Genomic DNA, 27,045 nt, shown 5'->3' on the forward strand with positions numbered 1-27,045 from the left:
CTGCCACCGCGTTGGAATCAATTTCCATCTTTACCACTTACGGAAAAGGCTTAGGTGCGGAACATGGATACGACGACCCCCAGCCCAAGGAGCTATGGACCATGGACATGTTGACGTTGTTCTCTATTGAGCCGCATGTTTTGTTGGGTTGCATAGCCCAAGTCAAGTGGCACGACGGCTGGAGACACAGAGTGGAGACAATCTCGATGGAGTAGCAGTCGTATTATCGGATCAAGGGTCTCCATACGTGAAAACGAGGAGGAGATGCTGCTCTGACTAGAAACCAGATGTCCATACCTTATCGCATAGCAAGAGCGTTGCAACCAACCCTCGCCGTAAGGTTTAGGCCGGCAGTCCAGTCCCCAAATACCGACCCGGTCAACCAATTGCCAACATAGCTGTTTACCTCTTCAGGCTTCTCCCACATCACCCAGTGCGTGCCATTTACCACGCCTCGGGACAAGCTGTTGAAGTACGTTTCCATCCCTGTCGACAAAACCGGAGGCAGCGCCGCGTCCAGCGACCCGCCGATGTACAGCGCAGGCTGCGCGAACTTAGCCGTATACGCAGCGTCGTCTGGCACCAAGACCAGTTCGTCCTCCCAGTTCAGCTCCCCGGTACGGTACCAGTTCAGCGTTCTGTTGAAGGGTTCACTGACATAGTTGTCTACGTAAAAGTCCAACTCCTCCTTGCTGAGCAGCGGCGTGTCTTCCGTCACACCGTCAAGCAGCTCGAAGGCCAACCCGTTGCCGCTGGAGTTGAACGCCCACTCGCCATTGGGGAGAGTAACTCCGTAGATGGTGTTTAGGATCTGCCGCGCGCGCGTGGCATTCTGCGCGTCGCCGAGACCGATATAATCTTGAACAGCATCCGTGCGGAACTGCAGCTGGTAGTGCAGCGTGGGCAACGCGAGGGCCTGGTCGACATAGGTGACACGCGGAGCCGCAAAAGGTGTGCTGATAGCGAAGAAGGCAGAGATCAATTCTGGGTGCCAGAGGGCTGCGCGGTAAACTACGGCTGCGCCCCAGTCGTGTCCGCCAAGAATGATGCGAGACAGACCGAGATGGCTGGCGAGCGCGGCAATGTCATCTGAGGCGCGCTTGAAAGTGCTGGCCAGGATAGTCAGTCATCGCGGATTCCTAAAGTTTCTACTCTTGCGGCTTGGAACAACTCACTAGAAGCTAACATCTTCAGGCGCATCAGTCCCTCCGTACCCCATCATATCTGGGGCAATGACCCTGAGGCCCTTGGAGAGGAGGAAAGGGATCTGGTGGCGCCATCCCTGGGACAAGTCGGGCCACCCATGAATGAGAAAAATTGTGCCAACTACTCTGCCCGACGCCGGCTCTGCGTGGATGTAGTTGTACTTGACGCCGTTCAGTGTGGCGGTCTGGTACTTGAACTCACGGTCTTGGACGGTTCGGACGTCCATCTTGGCCAGAATTGAACGAAAGGTGAGGCTGTTGGTGATGCTGGTGTTACAAAAGACGACCGAGGAACCATTGCCAACTATTTAGTACTTACGATTGACCCTCAATCGCAAACAGTGGAGCAGTCATTGTGGAGGCTCACCGAGGTTTTTTACTCATTTTTAGCAGGAAACCCCCCTTTTTCAACGTTTGTTTATTCTCATTTCCGCTTTCTCGGCCAAAAGCCCATTTTAGGTTATATTGCAGTAAGCGGAAAACTGGAGACGTTTTTTTAACATGCACGTCCAAGTCGCTACCACGACTTCGCGGTTCTCATGACTCAACGCAACGGCATGCCATCCGGACACCCCGGTTGAGAGGTCCTTGCGTGTATGGCACATTGTAGTCGCAAGTTTTAGAGAGGAAACAGTCAGCCGTTTACCGAACCAAAGACGTAAGGGTCATCTCGTGTTCTCTACTGATACGCAATGATCAATTGATGCGGTAGGAGCTACTTTGAAGATCGTTTAGGTCTTTGCTTGATGTCAGTAACGCTGAAGCCGGCTGGGATCCCTTGCGACGGGTAACTGCTGACAAAGCGTGCTATCTAGGGTCCGATTTTGAATCTTAGTAAGATCTTAATTGTGACAGGCTTGTAGATTATGAAATTGCTGACGTTCGAAGCACTTGCAGTTTTGTGAGTATGGTTCATGTGGTAGCAGTCGTACGTAGTATGCTGTATCGAGCCTTCCATGTGTAAGTCAAGTCACCCACTTCTGGGCACCCCACCCATGTGGGCACCCACAAAACGAAGCTATCGCAACAACACCACCCTTTTCAATTGACTATCGCCGAGGCCCAGATGCAACTATGATACAGCTTTCTGCCTCACTAGGGCAATCAGATGCGCTGGATTCATCTGTGTCAATTTCAGCATCGCCAGCCTCGATCTGGGCTTGCCGTATATCGCTGATGTTGGCGAACTTAGTGTTAGGGTCGATTTTGACAGTCTTCCTTTTCCTTGCTGTAGTGTTGCTGACTTGGGCCTGGAGAAGCTGTATCTGGTGGTGGGCAGTAGCCAGCTGGAAGGACTGCTCTTGGAAGCCTTTTTTGACCTTTCTGAAGAGCTGGCGTTGTGTGGCAATACTTTGATCTAGCTTGCTGAATAAGTCTAGTTGACTATTAAGGTCCCTTATCTTCCTAGGCGTAGACCATGCAACAGCAGATGAAGCAGATGCCCATCCCTCTATATCCTGGGCATCCTGGATACCCTGGGCACCTTGGACAGCCTTATTAAGTGGTGTTGCTGGTGTTGTTGCCTTGGGCAGCAGCAAAGAGCTCATAAGAGGTTTATCCATAGTAACAGGCCATAGTCCAGTGTATTTCCAGCCACTTAGAATATTCTTTTTCGTCAGCCCAGCTAGGCGTACCAGCTAATAACAAGATAAGAAGTGTCTTTTGCCTACTATAGTTGAATCGTTCCATTGGCTGAGGTTAGGCTGGAGCCTTTTGCGATAGGCTGCCTTGACTGGGCTAAAGACTGACTGATCTAGTGGCTGAAGGACATGGGAGGTATGTGGCGGCAAGAATAATAGATGGACGTTATTAATATAGCATTGCCACATGAATTCTGTCGTTGTATGGCTCCCATGCCCATCCAGGACCAGCAGTCTGGCCTGATCAGGCTGGGAGGGGGCAGTCTGCAGCAAGAAGACCTTCAGCAGCCACTCAACAGCAGTCTCATCAGTTGTCCATCCATTCTCTGTTGCTGTAAACTCCCATCCATCATAAGGGCCAAGATCTAGAGGAAACCACTGCTGCTGGACTGTCTTGCCCTTATATATCACAAGAGGATACAGTGCCAGGCCATCAGCTGAGATACACTCGATAATAGATACCCAGGCTCGCGATCCAGGCTGTTTTTTGCGTATAGACTTCGTCTCTGCCCTGCCCAGCACTAGCCCATTTGCTCCTTGACCCTCAAGGATACCAGTCTCATCCATGTTATATCTGTTGGCTGGCTGGATGGCTGATATCGATGGGATCGCAAGATATTTAAACCAGTCCCTGATAATCTCAGTAGATGCCCTATTAACACGTCTAGAATCAATAGATCGACTTCTCTGGACCTTGATAGATGGGTTTCTTCGTACAAAGGCGTCTATCCATCTCTTCCCTAGAGGCTGGGTATCGCCCATGGCATGGAGGATACGCTGGGCAAAAACCTTGACTTGTTGATGCGTTGGCGCAAGCCCAAGGTCAGCCTGTATCCGTACCCAATTGGCCAGCTTAGCCTCCTGACTAACAGAGAGCCGCTGGAGGTCAGCAAATGCGATATCTCTAGGTTGGATACCCTTGAGGCGATTCTGAAGTGTTGACCGAGGGACGCCCCATTTCCTAGATGCTGCCTGGACAGGGACGCCGTTGGCGATATCCCCAAGAGCCTTGCTAACCTCATACTCGGTATATTGACCCATAGGGTATAAAAGAAGGTATCTGCAAAAGATGAAGTGATTTGGATAAGGGATGAAAATGTTGTGATAGTTTGAAGTGGGAGGCTGGTCATGGTGTTGAGGGATTTTTGGGGTGCCCACATGGGTGGGGTGCCCAGAAGTGGGTGACTTGACTTAGTGACTAGGGGAAGATGCTGTTTGCTGTGCAGTCGCATTGTTGTATTGAATGGTGTTCGAAAGTTCCGGTAAAACAGCTCAGAACTTATTTCACAGAACCCGGCGCAGATGTTTTCAATGCGATTGACGCTACGGAGCTTAATGAAGAGGCTGAGTGACGGGGTTTGCCCTATGTAGTGGACTTGTGTACCAATCTCATTGGGTGAGTTCTAATCTCATCCAGTAGCTCTATCAAAGCCCATCGCATCCCTAATTCAAATTCAAGCGTAAGAGGGAAAAGAGATGGAACGCCGTGGTCTACAACAGCCACACTGATCAAAAGTTGATAAGGCTTCCCAGGAGTATATCTTTCCTAGCAACTAAATTCTTATCGTATGAATTACCGTAAGTATTACATTCATGGTACTAGCAAACAACTCTGTTGCCTCATTTTTAACTTGGATGCGTGTGGCAGAATAGCTCACTTCCGCTATAGTGGTGGCTTGCTTACTGCCCCAAGAAATCCATCGCTTTGTTTCGTTAGACTAGCTTGGTTCAGACTTGGGGAGGCGCAGATTAGATGCAAACGGACTAGGCAGGGAGGGAATGGTTAGTGTGCCGCCAGTTAAGAAGCACTACATGAGTGACTTGAGTCCATTTCTATAACCTAGAAGAGGGGATGTGTTGGAGTTACTTGGGATGTATTATGATGCATTAAGACTATCTAATCGTAAATGGAACATGATCTCTGTGCACAAGAGGGGAATAACGAGGAAACAGGTTGTATTCTAAATAGATGTGAATGATCACCATGATTGTCTTCCAGCAACGACACACCCGTAGGCTTCTCGAGAAATAGATAGTAGCCACTCAGTTCGCTTTCGCGTAGCAATATGCTTATTCAGTGAGAGCCCCGCCGTAGCCTTTGAGACGTGGCGTACGCACCATTTAAGGCTGGCTAATAATCAGGTCCAGGCTAAGGTGCGGCTGAAAGAGCGAAGTTCAGCAACCCGCCTCCAGTCTGCCTTATTCTTTTAATAAAAGCCACGCCTGTGGGCCATGCTTGCGTACCAAAAGAAGGTCTGAGATTGACCCTTCAAGTCTATGGATTTTCTTCTTGAACATCACATCATCGCTCGCTCCCTGGCACCTATCAATCAATCGATCATTTAGACATGTGGTTTGCTGGGTCTCCGTTCCAACGCTTGGTAGCGAGAGATTACTGTGACGGGGTGGATGGCAAAGCTTTTTGGCCGGCAGCAGGGGAAACATATTACCTAGGATCCTCTTTGCTTGCAAGTTGGTTCGCAGGAAAGTCGGCCAACTACGCCAACACGACCACAGCTCTTTGGAACGTGTGGCTCCAGGACGCCAAATACGAGGAGAAGACGAATGCGGGTGTGAAAGTCTTCAGGGAAATCATTTACAGTTAGTCTGTCATCTTTTGTCGAAGCCCGTTATGATCTCATCTAACTAGCATACCATGCTGTTATTACAGCAAGAAATTTTACCTTCAACGTTGAAGGTGAGAACTGGTGGTGGGTGCCGACCGATGTTTGCAACCAAACAGTGGTGTCCTGTATTTGGACGGTCCCCAAAGATTTTGAAGCAACTGGCAATTATGTCGTAGTTGCCATCCGAGAGGCGGCAATTACCACAAGTGCTTCCACCGCAACCAGCGGACCGTTCACAATCCTGGCATCTTCCGAACCATCGGCGTCGGCGACGGCGACACCGGCTTCTTCCATCGCTGGCACCGGGGCTTATGGGACCAGTGTACTGCCCGCAGAGACTGCTGTTGCCTCACCTGCCGTCGGTGACGATAATAAGATCTCTGCGGGTGCAAAGGCTGGGATTGCTTGTGGGGCAGTCGTAATTCTGTTAGGTATAGCTGGACTGTTGTGGTTCTTTTGGAGAAAAAGACATAACAAGAAAAGCCTCGCTGCATCTGCTGGAGCGGCTGGTGAGAATGATGGTTATAGAAAGCCAGAGTTGGACGGACAAGGGGTGGAAATTGTGCAAAAGACCAAGGTTGAGCTCGATAGCAAGCTGGTCAACAGGGCGGAGTTAGACGGCCAACAGCCGTGGGGGAAAAGCAGTGTTACGGCGATTTCTGAAACGGAGAAGAGCACCGTTCGTGTTAACGAGGCACCTATAGCCGAGTTAGGGGCCGATTGGCCGGTTGCAGGCAATGGCGGTGCAGAGGTGCATCTGGAACCCAAAGTTAACTGACGTTGGCCCAAGTTTAGAACTCACCTTTCCCTAAGCTCTGAAGAGGGTTCCTATCTCTACAACCTTTCATATTGCTTTAACAGTTGGGAAAACGTAAAAGACTAGCGACAAGGCGGCCGACACACAGGCGTTGAAGAAGAAGCGGGTTGTTTGCCGCGCATGACTGATTGGTTGCTTGTGCTAGATCCTAATGTTTTATAGCTAGACCGCGTACAATCCCTACGCCTTCCAAACTTGCCCAGTCGTGCCAACCAGTTTTCCATATTCCTTCCGACCCTTGAAAATTCTAGACCAAGTGTAATTGCCGTAGCCGTAGCTAGCTTATGATACAGAGAACCCTGAGAATGGTTCATGCCAACGAAGCTAGTAGTCTTCTTCGTCTCCCTCGTCATCAGACTCGCCCTCGTCCGCCATGCTCATAAACATTCCATTCTCATCATCTTCTTCTTCCTCGTCCTCATCGTCTAGCTCGTCATTGTCATCTATGACGCTGCCCTCAGAGCCACCCTCAGACTCAGAAACGATGGGGTTTCGCTTGCGGTGCGTCATGAGTTGCTGGGCGAGAGACATTTTCTTGGGTGCCGCCGGCTCTTCCTCCTCCTCCTCCGGGCTCTCATCCTCCTCGGACTCTTCTTCGTCGGATACCGGGTTTTCCTCACGATTACGAGCGAGCTTCTCGGCGAGGGACCAAAGCCTCTTTGTGCCTGCCTGTCCATCCTCGTGGTCTGAGCCACTCTTTATCTCAGCATTGCCGACATCTGCACCGCCGTCATCTTCATCCTCATCCTCATCATCTGAGGGAAGCACTCGAGCACGTCGCCCTGAGGGTCGCATAGGGTTTTTCGCCTCTTCGTCCTCCTCATCGTCGGAGAGCACGACGCGACCGCGACGGCCGGTACTCTGTGACGGCTTCTCGTCTTCTTGCTCCTCATCTTCATCGTCAGAAAGAATCACAGGACCGCGCCGGTTTGCGCCGCGCCCTGGCTCGTCTCCCTCGTCTTCGCCCGATTCTTCGTCATCGTCGGAGGACGCGACCTGACGCGCTCGTCTGCCACTCAGCCGCGGTCGATCATTGCCAAACTCTGGCTCCGGACTGGAGAAATGGGCCGTAGGACCCGAGCCGTCAATCATCATGCCACCGTCCTCATCCCTTAGTGGAGAAAATCCACCAAAGTCAGATGCTCCGCCTTCCTCTTCGTCGTCGCTTTCTTGTCGCGTGTCAATCAGTAAGTCGTCTTCATCTTCGTCGACCGACTCCCCGTCAATTGTTGCGTCATCTATGCCGTCACTTTCGTACTCATTCTGGTCAGATGAGTCGTCAGAATCATTAGATCCATCTTCGTCATCGTCGTCTGACCCATCCGTAGCGGGCATGTCCCCGTCAGTGACTTCGTGCTTTGCCAGAAAGGCCTCGAATCGATCAGCAGCTTCCCAACCGAAGCACGTCATCTGCCAATAGTCGATCTCGCCGAGACGCGCCACGTCGTCGTCCTCCATGAAGTCTGGGTCATCTTCTCTGATTTCAGCTATTTCCGTCATGGCGGCCTCGCATAATTCCGTCAGCCCAGCTTTATTTTGTGCAAATTCGCGATGTTTCTCCACATCCGGCCAGCAGTAGATAAAGTGCAAGTCTTCACCGGAGTGGACGTTCTTCTGAAGCTGCTCGATCTCGTAGCGGTGGATTTTGTCCGAGGCGCACCAATGCAACCTATGCGGTATGCGTCGGTCGCTGTGCCAGGCGAAATCGAAGACATTCTTGAGGTTCGGAAAAGCGAGGAATAACCGCATTTCACGAGGGTCCAGCTCGGAGGTGTCTAGTGCCAGATTGACGACATTTTCCGAAAATCCTGGCACGTTGATGTTATGCTCCCAGCTCTTCTTTTGGCCGTTGAGGTGGACAACATCTCTTTGCTTGTGGAAGCGCACTATGCGGCGTCCCTCGCGGATGGCCAGAGTGTCCGGAAAAGCCTTGAGGGCGAGTTCTCGGCTCTCGCGGTGGACAGCGAGCATCGCACTTGCTGCCGCGATCTGGTTCTCCAACGTTGCACTTTCCCATATGCTATCCTGCTTCGGTGAGCACACCGTTTGGAAAGAAATGACGCGTGGTAGTAGAGCGAGATCCGGACAGAAGAACTGCCAGATACGATGACGCAGTTCGATGGGAAGCCTGCGGAATTCCGGGAAGAAGGCGCGAGGAGCACGGCGTCGTCCTTCTCCCAGAATTGATTCGTCATCGGAGTCTGAATCTGATGAGTTGTCGGAATTGCTATCGCCTGATTCGGAAGCCTCGACGTCGAGGAAGTCAATGCCATTGCCATTCTCAGATCCCGAGTCGCTTCCGGGAGAATCCGAGTCGGAAGCGTCATTCTGCACGAGACCAACTCCTTCGGAGTCTGACTCGTCGGATGAGTCTGGCATTTTGGAAGAAGCTCTTGTTTGTGATGAGGAGGTTTTCTGTTTTGTCGAAGATTGGTTGTTGGGTCGAGAACAGGCGTCAACGCCGAAAGGAGGATGAGAATGAAGATGAGACGCGACCAGCCAATCGCCAGAGTCGAAAACTGATGCGCTCTCACGTGGGGCAGTACGTACCGGAGCTTAAGTGCGCCCCATCCGAGCTTCACCGACTCACCGAAAATTGCCAGGGATCTCACCTCAACTCTTTCATCACTAGATGGAACTCGCCCCAAATACTAAAGACCTACTCCATACGACTCTCTATACGACCATGCACCGTACAGCCAACATGAGTGGTGTGACGCAACGTCACCAGGACAACATCCCTTGGAATTTCATTAGAAATTCTCTCATTCATCTTGTTTTTCTAAGCCAAGACCGAGATTTTGTCGTAATGGCTTTACACTCTACTTGTATTACCAAATTTTACTCTCCCCGAGTCTTTCAACATCTCAGGGCAACAACATCTCTCCCTAATGCCTAAGGTTTTGTGATATAAGCTTTACTTGTTTGTGAACCAGGCGGGTCTCCCCGATTTCATAAACTCCACCTGCAATCCTATTCCAAGCCCTACGGTCCACATCATCAGGTCCATATTCTCAAAAATCCCGCAGGCCGTCAACTCACAGAGACACAACATCTCAACATCCCCGATGGCACAATTGGCTAGCGCGTCAGACTGTTAATCTGGAGGTTGGTGGTTCGAGCCCACCTCGGGGAGATTCAGTGGTTCAATCCCACAGCATAGTTGATGATATCTTTTTGGACTTGAGGGTGGTAGGTAAACCTGGTTAGATGGATGGCTCTTGCTACGAATAATAGGTTGTTAACGTTTCTTTGTGGTTAAAAACCATCTCCATGAAAATTCAGGCAACATCCCAACCACAAAGGCAGAACTATACTCAGGCCAGAGAAGTTAGGTTGATATTCAAGGGGCATAGGCTCTGAATATTGGTAGCAATCAAATGCCTGACTATTGAACAAGGAGGGTCAGGATACTTAGCTGCTCAATATGATGAGCTTGGAAAAGGGTTGGCAAGTGAAGGTGATGAATCAAGCAGCGCAATCTCTGGGCGAAAAACCCTTGACCATACAAGAAATAACTTGGCGGGAATTAAAATGGAGGTGAGGTGGTGTCACCAGCGACACCTTTAGAGAGATATGTTGCTTCTCTTCAAAATGGTCGATACAGCATACAATGAACAGTCGTATTTCAGTCCTATACCAAGGTCAAAAAAATAACCGGTTCACACTCCCAAATCATGTTGCGAAAAAACCGCCAAGCCAAAATCGAGAGAAAAGCACAGAAGCCATGCCGTGCTAGGTAGATTGTACTACAAACACCAGTGATTGAGAAGACTAGTAGATACAAGCGTTGTTGTCATACATCTTCCTACACCTCACAGCTTGGCGCCTCTACTCACGGCTGCGCCAATCTCTTGCCGCACGGCCAAGTCCGAGATAATCTCCTCGCTACCGCCTCCGACAATGTTCACCCGCAAGTCCCTGCTGATCTGCTCGACCCTCATCCCGACCCCGCCCCTCTGATACCCTGCTCCACCGAATATCTGCTGCGCTTCCCTATTAGCAAGCTCGAGGAGACGGCCACCGTGAACCTTCGCGAGAGCAATCCTCGATGCTAGCTCTGTCCCCATCGATCCGGTCACTTGGGCGTGGTATGCAATCTGCTCGATCCATGCCCAGTGTGATTCTATATAACGCGCCATTGTTACGAGTTTATGACGGATGATCTGATGAGCCATCAGAGGTTTGCCAAAGGTGTGGCGGTCCATGGCATAAGCCCACGCGTCTTCGAGACAGATCCGGGCTTGTCCGTTCATAAGGACCGCCAGGATGAAGCGCTCTCGGTTGAAGTCTCAGTTAGTGTAAGTGAGTTTCCAGAAGATTTCGCAGACAATAGTGCGTCGGTTGGTCAGGAAACGTACTTGTCATGATATAACGGAAACCAGAATTCTCCTGCCCAATGAGGTGGTCCGCGGGTACTTTGACATTCTCCAGAGTCACCCACGTGCTATCTCCAGCATTCCAGCCACTATTCTTGATTTTGCGTCGTGAGATTCCTGGAAGATCCAGCGGAATGACGAGAACAGAAATCCCGCCGATTCCTGGGTCTCCAGTCCTCACAGCCGTTGTCATATGAGTCGCTCGCAATGCGCCTGTAATCCATTTCTGTTCTCCCACCAGACGTCAAACCTGTCTCCCAACAATCAGCTTCTCAACTTACTTTGTGACCATTCACTATGTAATGTCTGTCATCTTCTGTTTTGATCGCCGTGGTTCTGAGGTTTGCTAGGTCCGAGCCACCTGCATCATATCAGTACTTCTTTACTAAAAATGACCTGTGAGGGTCAAAAAACCAACCAGTAGGCTCTGTGCAACCGAGACAGAAACTCGTTACGCCAGTAAAAAGACCAGGAAGCCAGCGCCTCTTCTGTTCATCCGTACCGTGATGGATGACAGGAGGACTCCAATGGTTGTGCCTCCGGACATTCCAGCTGAGACGCCGGCGGCCCATATTTTACTCAGTTCATAACTGACAACGAGAGAGTGAAAAGCATCCCACTCTGATAATGTCAAAATTAGGAAAATTCCATCTGTTGGTTTGGGAAGACGTCACCCGCGGTCGGAATACCCCCCGGTAATGGAACGCCCTGACGGTATTCACTTGGCAAGTCTGGATATGCCAGTCCTGCCCGAGCATAGTGAAGCCTCGCTTCATCCGGCACATGTCCTTTCTCTTCCCATTCTTGAACGTTCGGTGCGATGTGTTCCTCGATGTATTTCCGAACATAGTCGCGTACTCGACAATGGCTATCTTTGTAATACGGCGAGGCTATAGCATTGTACCAGGATGGCTCCGCAAAGGGCGCGCGGTTGCCAAACGGCTCAGCAATGTGCTTCTCCAAGAACATTTGTGGTTTCAGGTGCCTCAAGTTTCAAGGCAGAACTTGTGGCGTGGTAGGACCGATACCTCAAGTTTTGAAGCTTGGTTGATTCCCTTAAATTGAAGGATGGTCGCAATGCACGTCCAACCTGGGGCCGAGGTCGTGGCAGCACATGCCCCGCGGGTCTCTTTCACCCTTGTTACCAAGTAAGCGACCCAGCCTAGGCTTCCCAGCCTTACCCCGCGTACGGTGGTACATTCCGCGCTTGAACATCCTGGCAACTGAAACAGTCAGCTGGATACCTCCGAACTCCCATGGTCTAATCTTCCGAAATTTGTCGCGTTGAATATGCCGTGTCGGAGTTAGGGGATACATACCTCAACTTGTTGAGATAAGTTCGGGAACCCCAGAGCTCATCAGACAACTGTTGCCCCCGAATGTGTCGTGTGGTTGCATGTTTTGACGCGCGAATGGATTCTTACAAATTGACGTCTTATGTTCAGCCTGACTAACCGGTCGTTTCCATTGTGGCCAACGAGTGGTGCTAGACGCAGTGCCATTTTCACCCACGATGTTCCCACAAAAATAATGTCATGTTTTCAATGTCTCAATTGTCACTAGGCATCTCCAAGCACGAATACGAAACTCGCATGGGCCATTGACAGCTCACGTACTTTTGAAATATGGCTTTCACCAATGCTCGCTCTGATTGACGGAAAAGGAAGGTCAGTCGCCGAGAAAACCGACTGTTCGAGTCATTCTTCCCGACTGCGCATCTGACACCAAACCCCGAAATCGTGTGCCCCTGACTTCATTGCACAAAGTTTTTTGTCTACCGTACGTCCGATGCCCAGCAGTTATCTGAGCGCTGTGGGGAAAACATTTTGGCATTGAATTAGCAGGGCAATTCGATGACCATGTAACCGCTTGGCAAAGACGGACTCGGTAAAGGTTGACTCGTCCAAGGCCACCAATCGCCCAGCCTCATCGAAAGTTCCACTTCCATACGTTACATCATCTAATTGGGATACCTAGAGAGTTTGAATGATGATTAAGCTAGTCTTAGGATTGTATGATGGAGACTACAAGTGGAAGGAAATATCAGTTCGATATTGGTACCACTAGAAAATGAGATACCGTGAAAGGCTTAAAAGGCAGACATGGCATCCGTAGACTCCGTGTTTAACGTGGCCAGGGGCATAGACCAACAGAACCACAACGCAGACCTGATTGTTTTGTATAATCTTTGACGTGTCCCAACCGCATTGGCGTAGAGTCGAACCTTGGTCAGGATTTTACCAGTTGACACTGCTGTCTCGGGTGAGCAACTGAAATGTCCCGTTATTCCTAATACGACTGCTTCGTAGGCTTTGGGACAGCCCAAAGCCACATGCTCACGAGCAACCAAATTGTTGGGTGGCTGAGCTGGCTTGTACACTCTTAACCTATTCAACTGCTATTGCAATACCTGTTTGCTTATGGAATAAACTCTCCGTTAATAAATACCTTCAAAGAAAGGTGCAGACACAAAGTTCCCGGCGGCAAGTTCCCTTATGCATTGTCGAACTCTGTTCACGTTGGAAAAGGTCGCCTACAACACTGTGTTTCAGAACGTACGTGCGCCCCTCTTGCTAATTAAAACTAGTTCTAGAGCCTTTCTAGTGGCATATTCTCAGCGTTCATTCCTACTCGTTCGTTCTTTATCCTTCTTCCTTTGACAACTCGCTAATATTCTGATACCCCGCATCTATGGAGGCTCTATCTCGGTCTTCTGGACATGTCTAAAGGCATGCCTGACATGACGCCGGGAGAGCTAGCGGCCTTCAGGGCTGAGAGCCGAGCCGGCGAGGTCTATACAATCCATACCATCTTTTTCGTCCTCGCAATACTCTCCGTATGTGCAAGGCTTGGCGCTGCGAGACACTCTGGGCGGAAGATCGGCTGGGACGACTGGTTGGCCGTGGGTTCACTAGTGAGTTACAACCCGCGTGACGATGACGAGCCATCCTCAGTGCTTCAGCACGTCTATAAATAAATATACTGGGACATTTAACTCACTTAATCTCAAGGTATTCATTGTGGGAGTGTTCACGGGTACGATGTTCTGGCTCAAATTTGGGCTAGGAAGGCACGAGATTGTTGTCCAGGAGGAGGACCCTATGAATATCACGCATTTTTATCAGACCATCTTCGCCAACGAGATTCTATACCCCATGGGACTAGCTAGCGCTCGACTTTCGCTTGTTATACTGTACCATCGCATCTTTGGACTTTTCAGTGCACGATATTACTTATACGGCTTGATGGCTTTCATCGGGGCGTGGGCGCTTTATGCTGTAAGTTGCTCCTCAAACCATCACTTTCATGACATTGTTGCGTCTTTCGGATAAAACGCAACTTTCAAGAATACTAGCAACGTACCTTTCGCCTCATGAATCATAGTCATTAGGCCAAAATATCATCACTTCAAATCCTGGCGCTAATATCATGCTAGACTATACCAACCATCGTTGCGTGTATCCCCGTTCAGAATTTCTGGACCACACACAAGAACTGTCTTGATCTATCCAAATTATACATTAGTATCGCAGTCGGCAGCATTGTCACGGACTTCGTGCTGATAATCATCCCTATACCGTACGCAATGAGATTGAAAATGTCTCCTCTGAAGAAACTTCTTCTTATTTCATCTTTTGTGTTTGGAGGCTTGTAAGTGTTTCTCACTGCTGGAATATGTCATTAATAGAGCTTTCCCGACCTTTCATTGACTAAGAATTGGAGCTCATGTTAACCTATGAAATATAGCAACTGTTTCATTACAATCATTCGGTTGATCAAGGTTTCAACTTTTGATTATTCCGATCCCACTTGGGGAACTGTTGACTTGATGATATGGACAGGGTTGGAGGCATACTGGTAAGCCATGTTTTTGCCTTGTGATCAGAATTTTAGGAGTGAACTCAAGCTAAGTCAGGAAGTGCCGTCATATGCTGTTGTTTACCGACACTGCGGCCTTTGCTTCACATGTACCGTTGTGGCAGCAACTTTATAGACACCGACCGCAACCCCGGCGACGTGAGCCATCCCGAAGTCTACCTAAAGATGCCACCGCAAATAGCATCCCGCTCATCCGAGGAAGCACTTGAGGAGTATGACTTCGTCAAGATGAGCCTCGCCGACTTGCAACAGTACAGTAGACGATTAACCTTAGGTGAAACCGGGAGTATCCCTAGAGCGGTAGTATACAGGCAATAGCGGCCTCAGTTCCGGCAAATCATTATGAGATACCATTGCAGCTAGTGTTTAATTTAGACGGTCAAAACTTGCTACCGGTAAAGAACGTTGCGATGACAGAAGTGCAAGTGTGGGCCACATCCAATACCAATGTATCGTTCTGTAGCAAGGCAGGACAATCTGGGCCTATTCGTACAGGGAGTTGGACAGTTGATTTAGAAACCCTTCTGCACCTAAACTCAGAGGCCATTTCTCATGCAAACGCGGATTGCATGAGTTCCTGATTTGGTTTTGCTCCTGCGAAAGCTGAAACGTTCATATATGTCTCCAGCCGGGTTTGCAACCAGCCGAGATTGAAAGCGAACAAGATCACAGAACGGGATAAGTGAAACCCGATTTGAAAGTTTCTGACTAAAAGATTGACTCCTTGGAGATAACCATACAACGGTCCTAGAGAAATTGCTATATTTTCAAGCAAAGAGGGAGCCTTTACCTGCTAGGTTCAATAGCTTAGTTACCATCTTATCATAACCCATGGTTCCTAAAACCTCCGGTAGCGTGGAAGCCAGGTCCTGATCGCCAAGAAAGGAATTAAAGCAGCTCACCAGTGTGACATGGTAGTCGCAAGTCGATATGAGGCAGCTGCCACTTCATCCTAGGAAATTCGCAGTCCTGTAGCGAGCAAGAGGATTGTGTGATTCAACTGTCAACGCACTCAACCATGTAGAACCCAACTCTACAAAGCTAGGCGGTCGCCTACCTGCCTGCCGTTCCGCACATTGCACCGTTCCACATCATGCAAGATATGCTACCCCGCTCATCACTGGCAACCCGCTCGCCAGCAGCCACTCGTCGTCGGTAATGCCCATTGTTGCATCGGTGTCTGGGTTGATTTTTCCAATGGGCTGTTTTTAATATCCCACGACCGTTGCTGATGGGCCTTGGCTCTGGTATCGACAGGGCTCGAGTGTAGGGCCCCCTGCTATCACTTCTCACTCATCAACAGCCTGACGAATCCGTCCCCTGAGGGTCGGTCATCAGAAAGTCTTCGCTAAGTACCCCCTAGCTTCGGTCAGTGGTAGCTCCACTGGCATAGGATTCGCGCTCCCGAAGATTTGTTCAAGCCGTGGCTACTGCGGTACGCTTGGCGAGTGGAGTTTGGCGGAAAGGAGTCTGGACGACAATAACAATGTCATGGTTCTTCCTCAATCTCAATTGCCCCGATTGCATTTGGAGACAGCCTAGCTACCTGCGAAGATTACCTAGCAGAATAACATATTTTAATGGCTCACAAGTCACCCTCTTGGCGGTATGAATAGCAAATTGCAGTTGAGCAGACTGCACAACATGTTTTATGCATCTTGGCTGCAGCTCAATCGAACAGAACGGCATGGGAGTTGTAGGGAGATGCACGCAATGCTCGCATCGACCCAGTGCCGCACCATCTGCTGGATGGTCCAGACTACCGGGCACTAGGCGTTGGGACGGCGAAGGAGGGTGGACGAACGGCACAAGACGCCATCTAAAGGTAACCTGCATGTTCGGGGATTGGAGATTTGCATGCGCGGGCTTGATCGGATGTTCATCGGCCAATATTCCCAGTCAGAACCTTGAATGGCGAGGTTGCTGCGACTTAATTAACATCGGATATGGGATCCCAATGAGCTGCCGCCACCGCAACGTTCCATCCTAGGGGTTCTGGAAGAGTGAAGATGCAGCGTGCGATGGTACGGAACACATTACGAGCGCTAACCTGTCCGATGTGACGGTGGTCGGTAACAGTTTCAGTCTAACGACGACACGCGGAGCTGCGCTTTACCGCATTGATGGGTGTGTAGCGACGGGGATGCGAATCACCGCATAAAAAATGAAAAGAAAAACCCTCGAACAGGCTTCCGACGGGCAAGATGGTCCACGGCGTGCTGTGCCGCGGTGTTGCATGAATGATGCAAGGGTTCTTGCTGGCCAAAGAAAAGTCTGATCGACAGCCGGTGTCACTAACCTGTAGCCTATGCATATTTTGTCTGCCGTCGCGTTATGAAGGAGAATGCGGAAGAGATAAGAGGCAATGCTGGACGAGATTCAAACGTTAGGTCGCAAGGACAGATACCCATCATTTCTCTCACTCGGCCCATGCTCTGGAAGATTTAAACACACTTGAGCATGGGGACTGGGAGTGATAAGTGATCCTAAAGTAAGTACGGAGGTAGGTAAATCGAATGGATGATGAGTCTACCGTAAGGATAAGACAGCATGTGTGAGTATGACGGGGGGCGGGAGAGTCAGGCCCGAGCCCTCGAGTCTTGATGGTCCGTCATCAAGTCGCAGTGGTAATGAGAGACGCCGTTGGTGCGCCAGACCATTAGTGCAATTCGCATATTGGCGGGGGCCTCGGTAGGCTTACGGCATGGATTCCCGTGCCTCCACTTCTCAAAAGGCTTAGCCAGGCTAGTCGAGATGTGGGAAGTTCGCGTATTGGCCGTGTGTCCAGGGGAGGAGTTCTGCTCCGTAAATAAGGAGACTCGAAACAGCAACAGGAAGGTGACGAACACGAGTCACCCATTTATTTTCTCTCATCCTTGTGGATGCTCGGTGGAATTACGTACGGATGGACTTTTGTTTGCGGTTCTACACTACCCTTCCCACCCCCACACCCCCAACCGGCCAGGGATTAGCGGTTCTGGCCAGGCCTGGAGCCGCTGAAGGAAATGCGCGCGTCAGTGACCAAGACTACCCGTTGGCGGCGTCTTCCTCAGGCTCTTGGTGTGTGTGGACTGTGTGGCACAGCCGGCGCGTCGGGGAGAAGGGAATTCCTCCGGCGATCCTCCCGCTCCAAGGGTGGTGCTAGCCAGGCGATCCTTACCGGTGGCCCCGAAATCAGCCGACTCCCACTCCCTAGTCGCCCCATCCAGGGTCAAGGGAGGTGGGATTAGAGTTTGGTTCGTTAACAACAGCGGAGGTGGTCCGATGAGGTAGGAGAAACGGGGCCTTTGGGAGAGTGAAATTGGACTGCATCTCTAAGCCTTTCGATCTCTAGCCGGAGGTGGCGTCTCTCGCAGCCGTGTTTTACATACAATTACAACGTTTCTGCATTTACATAGGGCCTTCCGCCTGAAGCGGTTTCATTCGACGGCTTACTGCACCGCCGCTACCATCGGGTTTCCTATGGTCTTGTCGCTAAAAAGAGGTGCTGTTAATACACCCCTCCTCTGCTCTCCTAGTCCATAACCCGTTCAAAACCACACAGTGACAAGCAAAACAAAGCCAACAAAGCACAAAGCAAACACTATGGGGGACCAAGACCAAGTGCATAGACCCCTCCCTGTCATTATCGTTGGCGCGGGCGTTAGCGGCCTGCTGCTGGCGCAGTACCTACGCAAGACAAACGTTCCCTTCTGCGTTTACGAGCGTGATACGGACCTCACCACCCGCGGCGTTGGCTGGGGTTTGACTCTTCACTGGTCGCTGCCGGCGCTGCGCTCCCTGTTGCCTGATGACCTGGTGGCTAGGCTGCCAGAGGCCTACGTGGATCGCGCTGCCGTTGCGAGGGGAGAAGCCTCAGCATTTCCATTCTTCGATCTCAGCACTGGCGATCTGAAGGGAGCAAGCCCACGAACGCCGGAGAGTTTGAGGATCAGGGTTACGAGAGAAAGATTGCGTCGGTTAGTTGCGACAGACGTCAATATTCAGGTATGCCGCATTCTCAAAGTTACGACATGGTGTCAGTCGTTGCGTATTGGTGGCATCACCAATTTCCATGCTAAGTTGCAATGCAGTGGGGAAAAGGCTTCACAAAGTACGAGGAAAACCAAGACTCTGTCGTAGTGTTTTTCGAGGACGGCTCATCGGTGACCGGCTGTATGCTTGTCGCATGCGATGGAGGCCCATCCCGTGTCCGGCGCCAGTTGTTTCCGGACCAGCACGACAGACACCGAATTCCGGTACGGATGCTCGGCCTGAAGGTGCTCCTGTCGCCTGATCAGATGGCACCAATTCGAAGGCTAGACCCCTTCTTCATGCAAGGTGCGTCATCTCGCAGCGACACATTTCTCTATCTTAGCAGTAAGTTACCTAGCGCTTTTTTCAACGTTATTTGTTGTTTTCCATGCTTTCAATACCCGCCGATAGAAGCCGCCGACGATTGTATTGCCGAGCTAGGATGTCCCTGGCCTAACAGGGCTACCCTGCGGCGGGAAAACTTACCGATGATCTCTACTAAGTCTTCCTCTGCGGAAATATGTGCGAGCAAAGCGTAAAGTAGTAGAAACTAATCCGAACCTTGTGTGTTCCGACTCGTAGTACTTGATGCCCCCGGTAACCACGATGAGAGCATGGACAAGTACAGCTGCCAAATGTGTATTTCGTGGCCGGACCGCCCGGGGTTCTTGGGCAAACCGGAACCAACGCACTACCCACAGACGATTGTCGGCAAGATCGCGCTTATCAAGTCGTTTGCCGAAGGATGGTCGGAGCCGTTCCGTGGGCTTGCACTCGGCATTCCTACTGACACCGACGTGAAACACCTGGACCTCTACGACTACCCTCCCCCGAAGGGAATGAGGTCCAAAGGGAGGGTGTTGCTGATGGGCGACGCCTTCCATGCCATGGCGATGTGTAAGTAAAGTACCATGTCCTGAAACCCCCGCCGTGAGCAGCTTCCAGTGTTGTTATCACGATCGAGACGGCTTCGTTTTTAAACCCTTGGATATGGCTCGTTTTCAATAAACGGGGCTCGATAGCTAACAGAACGCACAGACAGAGGTGAGGGCGCAAATCACGCCATCATTGATGTTCTGGATTTCGCGAAAAACGTGGTGCCCAAGCTGGACGCTAGCTTCACGGAGCTGCGAGCCGGTATGGACGTCTACGAGGATCATGTCGTTGCCAGAGCCCGACCTGGCGTGCTGGCTTCGCGACGGGCTTGCATGGATGCGCACGATTGGCCCAAGATAAGCCCTACCAGCCCCCTGCTCAGCAAGCGGGAGATGATGCTTCAATTTGATGAGGAGTAAAGAAGCTAGAATATACAAAATGGATTGTCTTCTGTTTGAGCCAATTGTGTAAGATAAAGATCGCGCACACCGCAATATTGGGAATGGGGATCTACGTCGTATTATGAGATATGGGGTGGTTCGGGATACGTTATTGTCCCCAGTTGCGCTTCCCCTCTATCGCGCGGTGAAGGTGGAGAGCGGCCCGCAGGAGTCTGTGCTGTGAAGACCAGGTTCCCTTCGCCCCCGTCTGTGGTATCGATTGGAGGTATCGTTTTTATTTTGCAGAAGCGAAAAGTGCTGCGTGAGATCTAACCCGATCCCGAAGGTCTGTAATGGGATGTGATCGCTGCTATGTAGTGAAATTGGAAACACCCCAAACGCCCATATCATCAATCTATCGAATCTGATGCCCATCTAATATCCATACACATTATCGTGCAGATTGTCTTTTGATTTTGCTATTTCGGTGTAGTACGGCGCAACCCGCAAGCGCTCAGAGATCCGAATCTCGTGAATATCTTCGTTGTGGCCCAGATGTAGTGAACTTGCCAGTGGTGGCTTCTACTTTGTCGTCTACTTGAACGCTGTACGTCACAGACTTTATAATGTTTCCAGGAAGGATGTTCTCCTCGCTGCCGTTGTCGCCCTTGCTGTGATTCGCCGAGGCGAAGACGCTCTTGTCGTGGTTGATCTCGCTGAGCTTGTACCTCTCGCTGCCCTTGAGGTGGCTCCGTCCGTGCGATGAGCCTCCCGAGTACTTTGAACGGTAGTTCTTCGCCTTCTTCATGCATACCGGCGCCAGGAAAGGCAAAGACGACACAATATTCTGTCCGAAGTCATCAGTTTAGCTCGCGAGTCGTTGCGAAGATCGGATGCAGAACTTACGCCAACGTTGAACTCAATGGTTCCCCATAAAACAAGCATCGTCGAGTTTCCGTCGCCGTATTGGATGCGGTCGATTTCGAGGTAGCGTAGGATAGAGCAGACCGTCGTGAAGAGACCGAGTAGGAAAATGGCGATGAGACCGGCTTTCTTTTCCACACGGATGTTAAGCTTCAATAATACTGGGATGGGGAGAATCGCCACGACAATGTCGGATACAATAGTAACGACGGCGTATGCTGTAAAAGACGGGCCCGATGGCAAGCAAGTGCCGTCTTTGAGGGGATTCCAGGACTTATCGACAGGCGTGCAGGCGAAGATGAGCGAGAAGGAGCATCCTAGGTGGGCAAGGAAGACCAAAATAATTGTAAGCCACACTACCCGACGATAAGTTCTCTGATCGGTTCCTTTGAGCAATCGCAAATAACTAATCAGGAGCGCAATTTTGAAAAAGCTGATCCCGAGCTGATAAAACGGACGTCCCGCAAAGTTGATGCGAGTATATATAATCAAATTCGCTTTCGGTCGCAACTTTACCGGCAGACCAAGACCATACCTCGTCTCTGATACTCTTTTGTCAGAGCTGTGTCAAGGGCGAAAGAGCTAGATGGGTGTACTCACGAGCGATGGTGAGACTAGAGTAGATGAGAGCAAACAACATAGAAAGCGCAGACATCCAGTCATCGGACGCCAAACCTCTAGCACTATGCCGAATCCATAGACGTGCGCCAACAACTGACACAGACAAAAAGGAGAGGACGCATGCAATTGCGATAATGGTCGGCCACTGCGAGATGGCCTCGACCTCGGCCGTGGCGTTTAGGACCCAGCCCATGATGGTGTTTGCGAATGCCGAATCACGCAGTCGATATGAAGAAATTTGGCGACAGTTGTCTCTGCCCTTATTGTTGCCGAACTGTGAGACTGTGGCTTACAGACAAAAGGAAAGTTACAGCTGACACGCCTTCTTTCGAGACAGACAAGCGCGGGACCCAACGGTTTAGTAATGACGAAGCCGTTGGAGAAGAGTCAGGAAGACCGAGTAAGGATCAAAACAAGGAAGTGCGATGTCAGCTGAATGGTGGAAAGAATACAAAAACTGAGACTGTAGGTGGAAAGCGAGGGACTCGGAATTTGGGAAGATGGCGGGTAGCACGCTCTACGAACTGTGATTATGTTAAGGGGAACAAGTTGGGACTTCTTTGGATCTTTATTACGTATCGTCTCGCCTGCCCTGTCTCGCAACATCACCCTATCCACAGGCAAGAACAACCAGGTAAACCAGGTAACTGCAATTGTTCTTTCGTCTCTGAAGTGTGACCCTTATGCAGTCACAACATTGGGGTAGGTGGAGGAAGAGTTGGCCTTGCAGTCGACCCTCGAATGTCTCAGGCGCCGCAAGGATGGGTCAATCTGGCTAAATGCGATCAATTTGATAGGGTTTGGGCGTCTCGGGAACCGGTGCTAGCATGGCCCAATGAAGGGGTTCCGCAAGGGCATCGACATGGGGAGAAAGTTGTATGGAATCTCTGAGATCCTTGGACGGACTGGAGCCATAGAAAGAATCGATGATACCACTCTGATCGTGTGGAATTTCTCCCTCGGGTGGTTGGAAGGGTGACATTGGAGGGAGGGTAGGGTTCGGCGCAAAGGTACCTGGCCTTACCGTGTCTGGGGGCGGCTCCGCCGAGCAAGGACTGCTGCATCGTTATGTTTTCTTTCAATGCGTGGTTTCTAGCTGCTGCGCGTTGAGCTCGCCAAGGCTGCAAGTCTGGTTTCCAAACGTACAGAGTTCTTCGGGACTGCCATGGCCTGGTTTCTATTACGCCGTCCGAAGTTTTGCTCCAAGGAAGTAGCTGTTGTGGTTGTGCACGGGAAGGTTTACTTTTAGAAAAAATAAAAACCACCCGTCAGGGTTGCTTTTGAGACTTGGTACAAGATTATGGCGTGACAAAATATCCCACGGCGCCCTCTTGACATGGGTCCAATGGAAGTTTTGGCCAAATTACACACTTCAACACTAGACATGCAGGCGGTAAAACGGGGGCGACTTAAGCGGCATTAGGTCTTGGTGCGATTTGCAAGGGGAGAGAGGACAACGGACGGTATCTACCAAATCCGGCCGTCCGTACTGCTGTGCCGCTGTCTTGGCTCTATGCGTGAAGACGAGGCGAAAGCTTCTCCCTAAGTGTGTGTACACGTGTGTGTGCCGTCTGGCCAGGCCAAAAAGATCCAGTATCGTTCGAGGAAAAATTTAAGATTTGGTACTTTGATGTCGGTTGGACCGTTCCGTCTTGTCGCCTTGCCATTGCTTGAAAAAAAATTGAAAAAAAAGCTCCCCTTTCCATGTTTCTGTTTGCATCAGTCCCGCTGGTATATCCTTACCTAAGAACTTTCCACTCGATAAAAATTGCCTTGCACTACATCGCGATGAGAATATCCCTCCGGGCTGATGACTCGTGGTTGCTTGATAAGGCACGACAAGCTGTAAACGGATAGATGGTGAGGGGAGATGGTCGATTGATACTACTACAATGAAGAGCGGGCCGGTTTGGCGAGAAAGTTGTTAGGACGAACTAACACTGGCCATCAACCATAGGCTGAGAGGCGAAGCCGCCGCCGGATACGAATGGGATAAGGCTTTGATGGGTCCTCAATGGAGAAATTCTCAAAAGTTGGCCAACTTCTGGCTGCTATCCCGCTGCAGTCCTCAGCTGACGATGTAACACCCACTGTGATAGTGCCATGCACGGGAGGGCAGATCAAGGGCGGATGGAAATCCCTCGCTCATCATCCTCGAACTGTAGGTCCAGGTTGCATGCACCAGGTAGCCAGGGTTCCAGTCCCAGTCTTCCTATGCGAAGCCGGGGGTCCCCGGTCCATTTGGTCTGACCACGGAAACCTTGTGGATACAGGAGGGGGATCGGGGAACTGCGCCGTACGGCACTAAGAACTGCTCGTTGGAGCAATTGTTGGTCGTGAACGGTTGTATTTCCTCGAGGTACTGGTGCTGGCATGGGTACGGTTCTACGGAGGCGCAAGCTGCAACACCGGCGAACATGTTGCTTCTGGCCCTCCTCTAATCCCCCTTTTGAACTGCTCTGATCTGGTGTTCCCATTCTTACGTGCTCCTCCTGGCGGGGTCCTACTGTATTCCGGATGAACTACTAATCAGTCGAATCAGCCTTTGTCCCTCGATACTTTTCCCTCCCTTTCATTACGACCATTATCTTGCGCTCCCTTCTCACCCCGTTGCTTATTGTTCTTCTTTTTCCATCTGACAGCTGCGCAGATCGCAAAAGGGACCCCTCAACCTTCTTTAGCCTTTCCAGTTCCGCAGCGGAAGCCTGTGCGTGCCTCGTCGATCACAAGACGGACGAATAGCGTTGCTTCTGCTTCACCCATCCTGTTCTCACTGGACAGGTCATCTTAGGGCAATTCTTTTTCCGCCTTTTCTTATTTCTTCATTGTGTCACTCCTGAACCTAGAGGAGACAATCTCGACAATGTCTACCGAAGAGAAGCACCCCAAGGACGTTGTGAGCTCGGCCTCGTCCGACTCCTCCGCGCCTTCAGGCAACGTTGACGCCGCGTGGAAGTACCTCAATGACCACCGCGATGCCGGGGACGACACAAGCTCCGTCGACATTGATGCGCTTAGGCGCAAGATAGATTGGCGCATCGTGCCGCTCATGTTCCTCTGCTACACCATGCAATTCTTGGACAAGGTCATTCTCAACGTACGTCTCTTCATCCTCACTGCGCGCCTTCTTTCTTTGCGTTCTAGGCCTCCTTGAGAAAGTTTTGAACTGATTTGATACGCGACAACAGTATGCTGCAGTAATGGGCTTGTCTAAAGACCTGAAGCTGGTCGGCAATGAGTTCTCTAATATCGCCACCTTCCTCTTCGTCGGTCTTCTTTGCTTCGAGATCCCCAACAGTGCGTAATCCAGACCTTTACATCTCTAGCGGAGGAAGCCGAAATTGAGAACATCGACCAACGGGCAATCGTGCAGTCGAACAAGAGAAAATGCTGACATTCAGCTACCAGTTTACTTCCTCCAGATGGTCCCAGCGGCCAAGTGGCTAGGGCTGAATGTCATTCTTTGGGGTACTGCGACCGCTTGCGGTGCTGCCGCGCACAACTACCAGACTCTTCTCGTCTCGCGTGTTTTCCTAGGTATATTCGAGGCCACCATCGGCCCATCACTGATGCTCATCAGCTCCCAGTGGTATACCAAGTCTGAGCAGGCCCCGCGCTTCTCCTTCTGGTACCTTGGCCTTGGTCTAGGCCAGATCCTCGGCGGTGCCATATCGTATGGGTTTCAGCACATCCCTCCCCATGCTGCCCTTGATGGTTGGCGCATCATGTTCGTCGTGCTAGGCTGCCTTACCGTGACCATCGGAATCTGCACCGTCATTTTCGTACCCGATACGCCCATGAAGGCGACTTGGTTGTCGGACATAGAGAAGGTCGCCCTGTTGAAGCACGTCAGTGTCAATCAGACTGGTATCGAGAGCCGCAAGTTCCGCCCAAGGCAGATACTCGAAGCCCTGATGGACCCTCAGATGTACCTGATGACTCTAGCCGTTGTTCTCGTACGTATGCCACCCCCAAGATTTGGTTGGGCAGAGCTAACTCGCCGAAGCTTTCCGTATCTAGCGGTGTTGTCACCACCTACTCTGCTACCCTGATTCGCAATCTCGGCTACGATTCGAAGCGTGCTGCTCTGATGAACATGCCCTCTGGTGTGGTCAGCATCTTTTTCACTCTTCTCGTCGGCTACGGTATTCGTCGCACATCCAACCGATGGGCGTGGATCGTGATCTGCATCATCCCAGCGTGAGTTAATGGCAGATATGGCATGGGGAATAAGTAAACCACTAACCTATTACAGCATTATTGGCGGTGCTCTGATGTCTTTTCTCCCCGTCAGCAACCGCTCGGGCTGCCTGGCAGGTATTTACCTTGTCAACGCCGTTGTCGCTCCTCTGACCGTCTTCTACGCCGTAAGTGGTCCGCGAGTCCGTGGCTTTTAAGACACCTACTGACAGACTCCCAGTGGACTGCTGCCAACTTTGGTGGTGCAACCAAGCGCGCCTTCGCCGCTGCCATCGTTTCCGGCTCATTCTCCTTGGGCAACATCATCGGCCCTCAGACCTTCCAGGCCAAGGACGCGCCCGAATACCGCCCAGCCAAGATCGCCGTCATGGGCACTCAGGCCGGCTGTGCTATCGTCACACTCGCCCTGTACGCGTACTATCGCCTGGAGAACAAGAGACGCGGTGCCATCAGGCAGTCCGAGGACGCGTACATGGCGCCGGAGGTCTGGCAGTCAATGACGGATAAGGAGAACAAGTCTTTCCGTTACACTTACTAGATTGGGAAGCTTGGTGTATATGTATATGTTCCGGCAAAAGAGTATACGTATATATGTAATAAGCCCCTTGAGGGAGATTTGCTGTATACTTTGGCCTGATATTGGCCAATCAGACCGCGAGTTTACCGACGTTACCGTTGGCGTCCGTGGTGTATTGAGTTTCAGGTAGCAAACATGGCTTCCGTGCTATTGGGCCATCGCAACAATCTTTTGTCTTCACACTATTGGGCGGCAAACCTCGTCAACAGGCGTTTTCGACTGGCCTTGAGGGCCGGTGCTCATCGTGGCGATAGGAGTTCTCAACAGATGGAAATTGATTGCGGGATTGAAGTGTCGTTGCGGGGTTTGTCCAATATCGTGGCGGAGTCTAATTTCAGCGCAAAAGATCTCAGCGCAGCGCAATCTTCACCAAGTCTGGTTCTACTTCCGACGCGCACCCAGCGCCGCGTCGTCGGGCGCCACCTTAGCGTTGCGTCATGTGCCCTTCAGACTAAGTACCCAAGAGCTGGTGTCCGCGGACAGCCGCCAATTTAAACCTGGCGTCTACTGGTAACTTTATTCGAAATTTTGTTATACGAGTATAGCTGCAGGAGTCTGCGCTTAATTAGTGCAACGCCACGATGGACGGGGTCCAGAAGTAGCTAATGTATGCGCCTTTGTTTGCTTATCAATTAAGGGACAGTGATTGTTGCCGAGTTAGCCATGTGGGTTTGAAGCCTACTATTTGTCGGACTTTTAGCAAAAGGTCGATAGCCGCTTAATAATTTTTGTACATGACCGTGACTAGCAGCGGAAAGGTGCACGTACTCTGTGTAGTGCGTCATTTCACTCGTGCTGTCTCCTCGAGAATACCGATTCCCCACAGACGCTAATACTCTTTGAGCCTGCTATCCTTTTGAAGTCTGCTAAATTTTCTAAGAGGTCTTTCAACTTTTTACCAATCAT

General features: G+C 50.8%; 6 protein-coding genes and 1 non-coding gene across 7 annotated transcripts; 3 read left to right on the forward strand and 4 right to left on the reverse strand.

Moving 5' to 3' along the window:
- Window positions 1-298: 298 nt before the first annotated feature.
- Window positions 299-1,432, reverse strand: ColSpa_06290 (bifunctional epoxide hydrolase 2; the record flags this gene model as incomplete). Its single annotated transcript, XM_049272502.1, has 2 exons — window positions 299-1,109; window positions 1,176-1,432. The coding sequence occupies 2 exons, from the start codon at window positions 1,430-1,432 to the stop codon at window positions 299-301; spliced, it is 1,068 nt and encodes a 355-aa protein (XP_049128459.1).
- A 5,181-nt stretch (window positions 1,433-6,613) lies between these two features.
- On the reverse strand, window positions 6,614-8,668 carry ColSpa_06291 (uncharacterized protein; the record flags this gene model as incomplete). Its single annotated transcript, XM_049272503.1, has 1 exon — window positions 6,614-8,668. One exon carries the CDS (start codon window positions 8,666-8,668, stop codon window positions 6,614-6,616), a length of 2,055 nt encoding a protein of 684 aa, XP_049128460.1.
- Window positions 8,669-9,351: 683 nt separating this feature from the next.
- ColSpa_tRNA_167 lies at window positions 9,352-9,425 on the forward strand. The gene has a single exon. It is a non-coding gene; the product is annotated as a tRNA-Asn (tRNA).
- A 679-nt stretch (window positions 9,426-10,104) lies between these two features.
- ColSpa_06292 (acyl-CoA dehydrogenase apdG) lies at window positions 10,105-10,431 on the reverse strand (the record flags this gene model as incomplete). Its single annotated transcript, XM_049272504.1, has 1 exon — window positions 10,105-10,431. One exon carries the CDS (start codon window positions 10,429-10,431, stop codon window positions 10,105-10,107), a length of 327 nt encoding a protein of 108 aa, XP_049128461.1.
- Window positions 10,432-18,132: 7,701 nt separating this feature from the next.
- On the forward strand, window positions 18,133-19,856 carry ColSpa_06293 (putative FAD-dependent monooxygenase; the record flags this gene model as incomplete). Its single annotated transcript, XM_049272505.1, has 4 exons — window positions 18,133-18,534; window positions 18,621-18,906; window positions 19,144-19,458; window positions 19,600-19,856. 4 exons carry the CDS (start codon window positions 18,133-18,135, stop codon window positions 19,854-19,856), a joined length of 1,260 nt encoding a protein of 419 aa, XP_049128462.1.
- Window positions 19,857-20,331: 475 nt separating this feature from the next.
- On the reverse strand, window positions 20,332-21,555 carry ColSpa_06294 (satratoxin biosynthesis SC1 cluster protein 4; the record flags this gene model as incomplete). Its single annotated transcript, XM_049272506.1, has 3 exons — window positions 20,332-20,664; window positions 20,724-21,097; window positions 21,342-21,555. The coding sequence occupies 3 exons, from the start codon at window positions 21,553-21,555 to the stop codon at window positions 20,332-20,334; spliced, it is 921 nt and encodes a 306-aa protein (XP_049128463.1).
- Window positions 21,556-24,225: 2,670 nt separating this feature from the next.
- On the forward strand, window positions 24,226-26,100 carry ColSpa_06295 (thiamine pathway transporter THI73; the record flags this gene model as incomplete). Its single annotated transcript, XM_049272507.1, has 6 exons — window positions 24,226-24,459; window positions 24,551-24,659; window positions 24,771-25,318; window positions 25,339-25,562; window positions 25,618-25,729; window positions 25,783-26,100. The coding sequence occupies 6 exons, from the start codon at window positions 24,226-24,228 to the stop codon at window positions 26,098-26,100; spliced, it is 1,545 nt and encodes a 514-aa protein (XP_049128464.1).
- Between the last annotated feature and the right edge of the window lie 945 nt (window positions 26,101-27,045).

This window comes from Colletotrichum spaethianum (assembly GCF_022836535.1).
Source record: "Colletotrichum spaethianum MAFF 239500 DNA, contig15, whole genome shotgun sequence".
In the NCBI taxonomy this organism is placed as follows: domain Eukaryota; kingdom Fungi; phylum Ascomycota; class Sordariomycetes; order Glomerellales; family Glomerellaceae; genus Colletotrichum; species Colletotrichum spaethianum.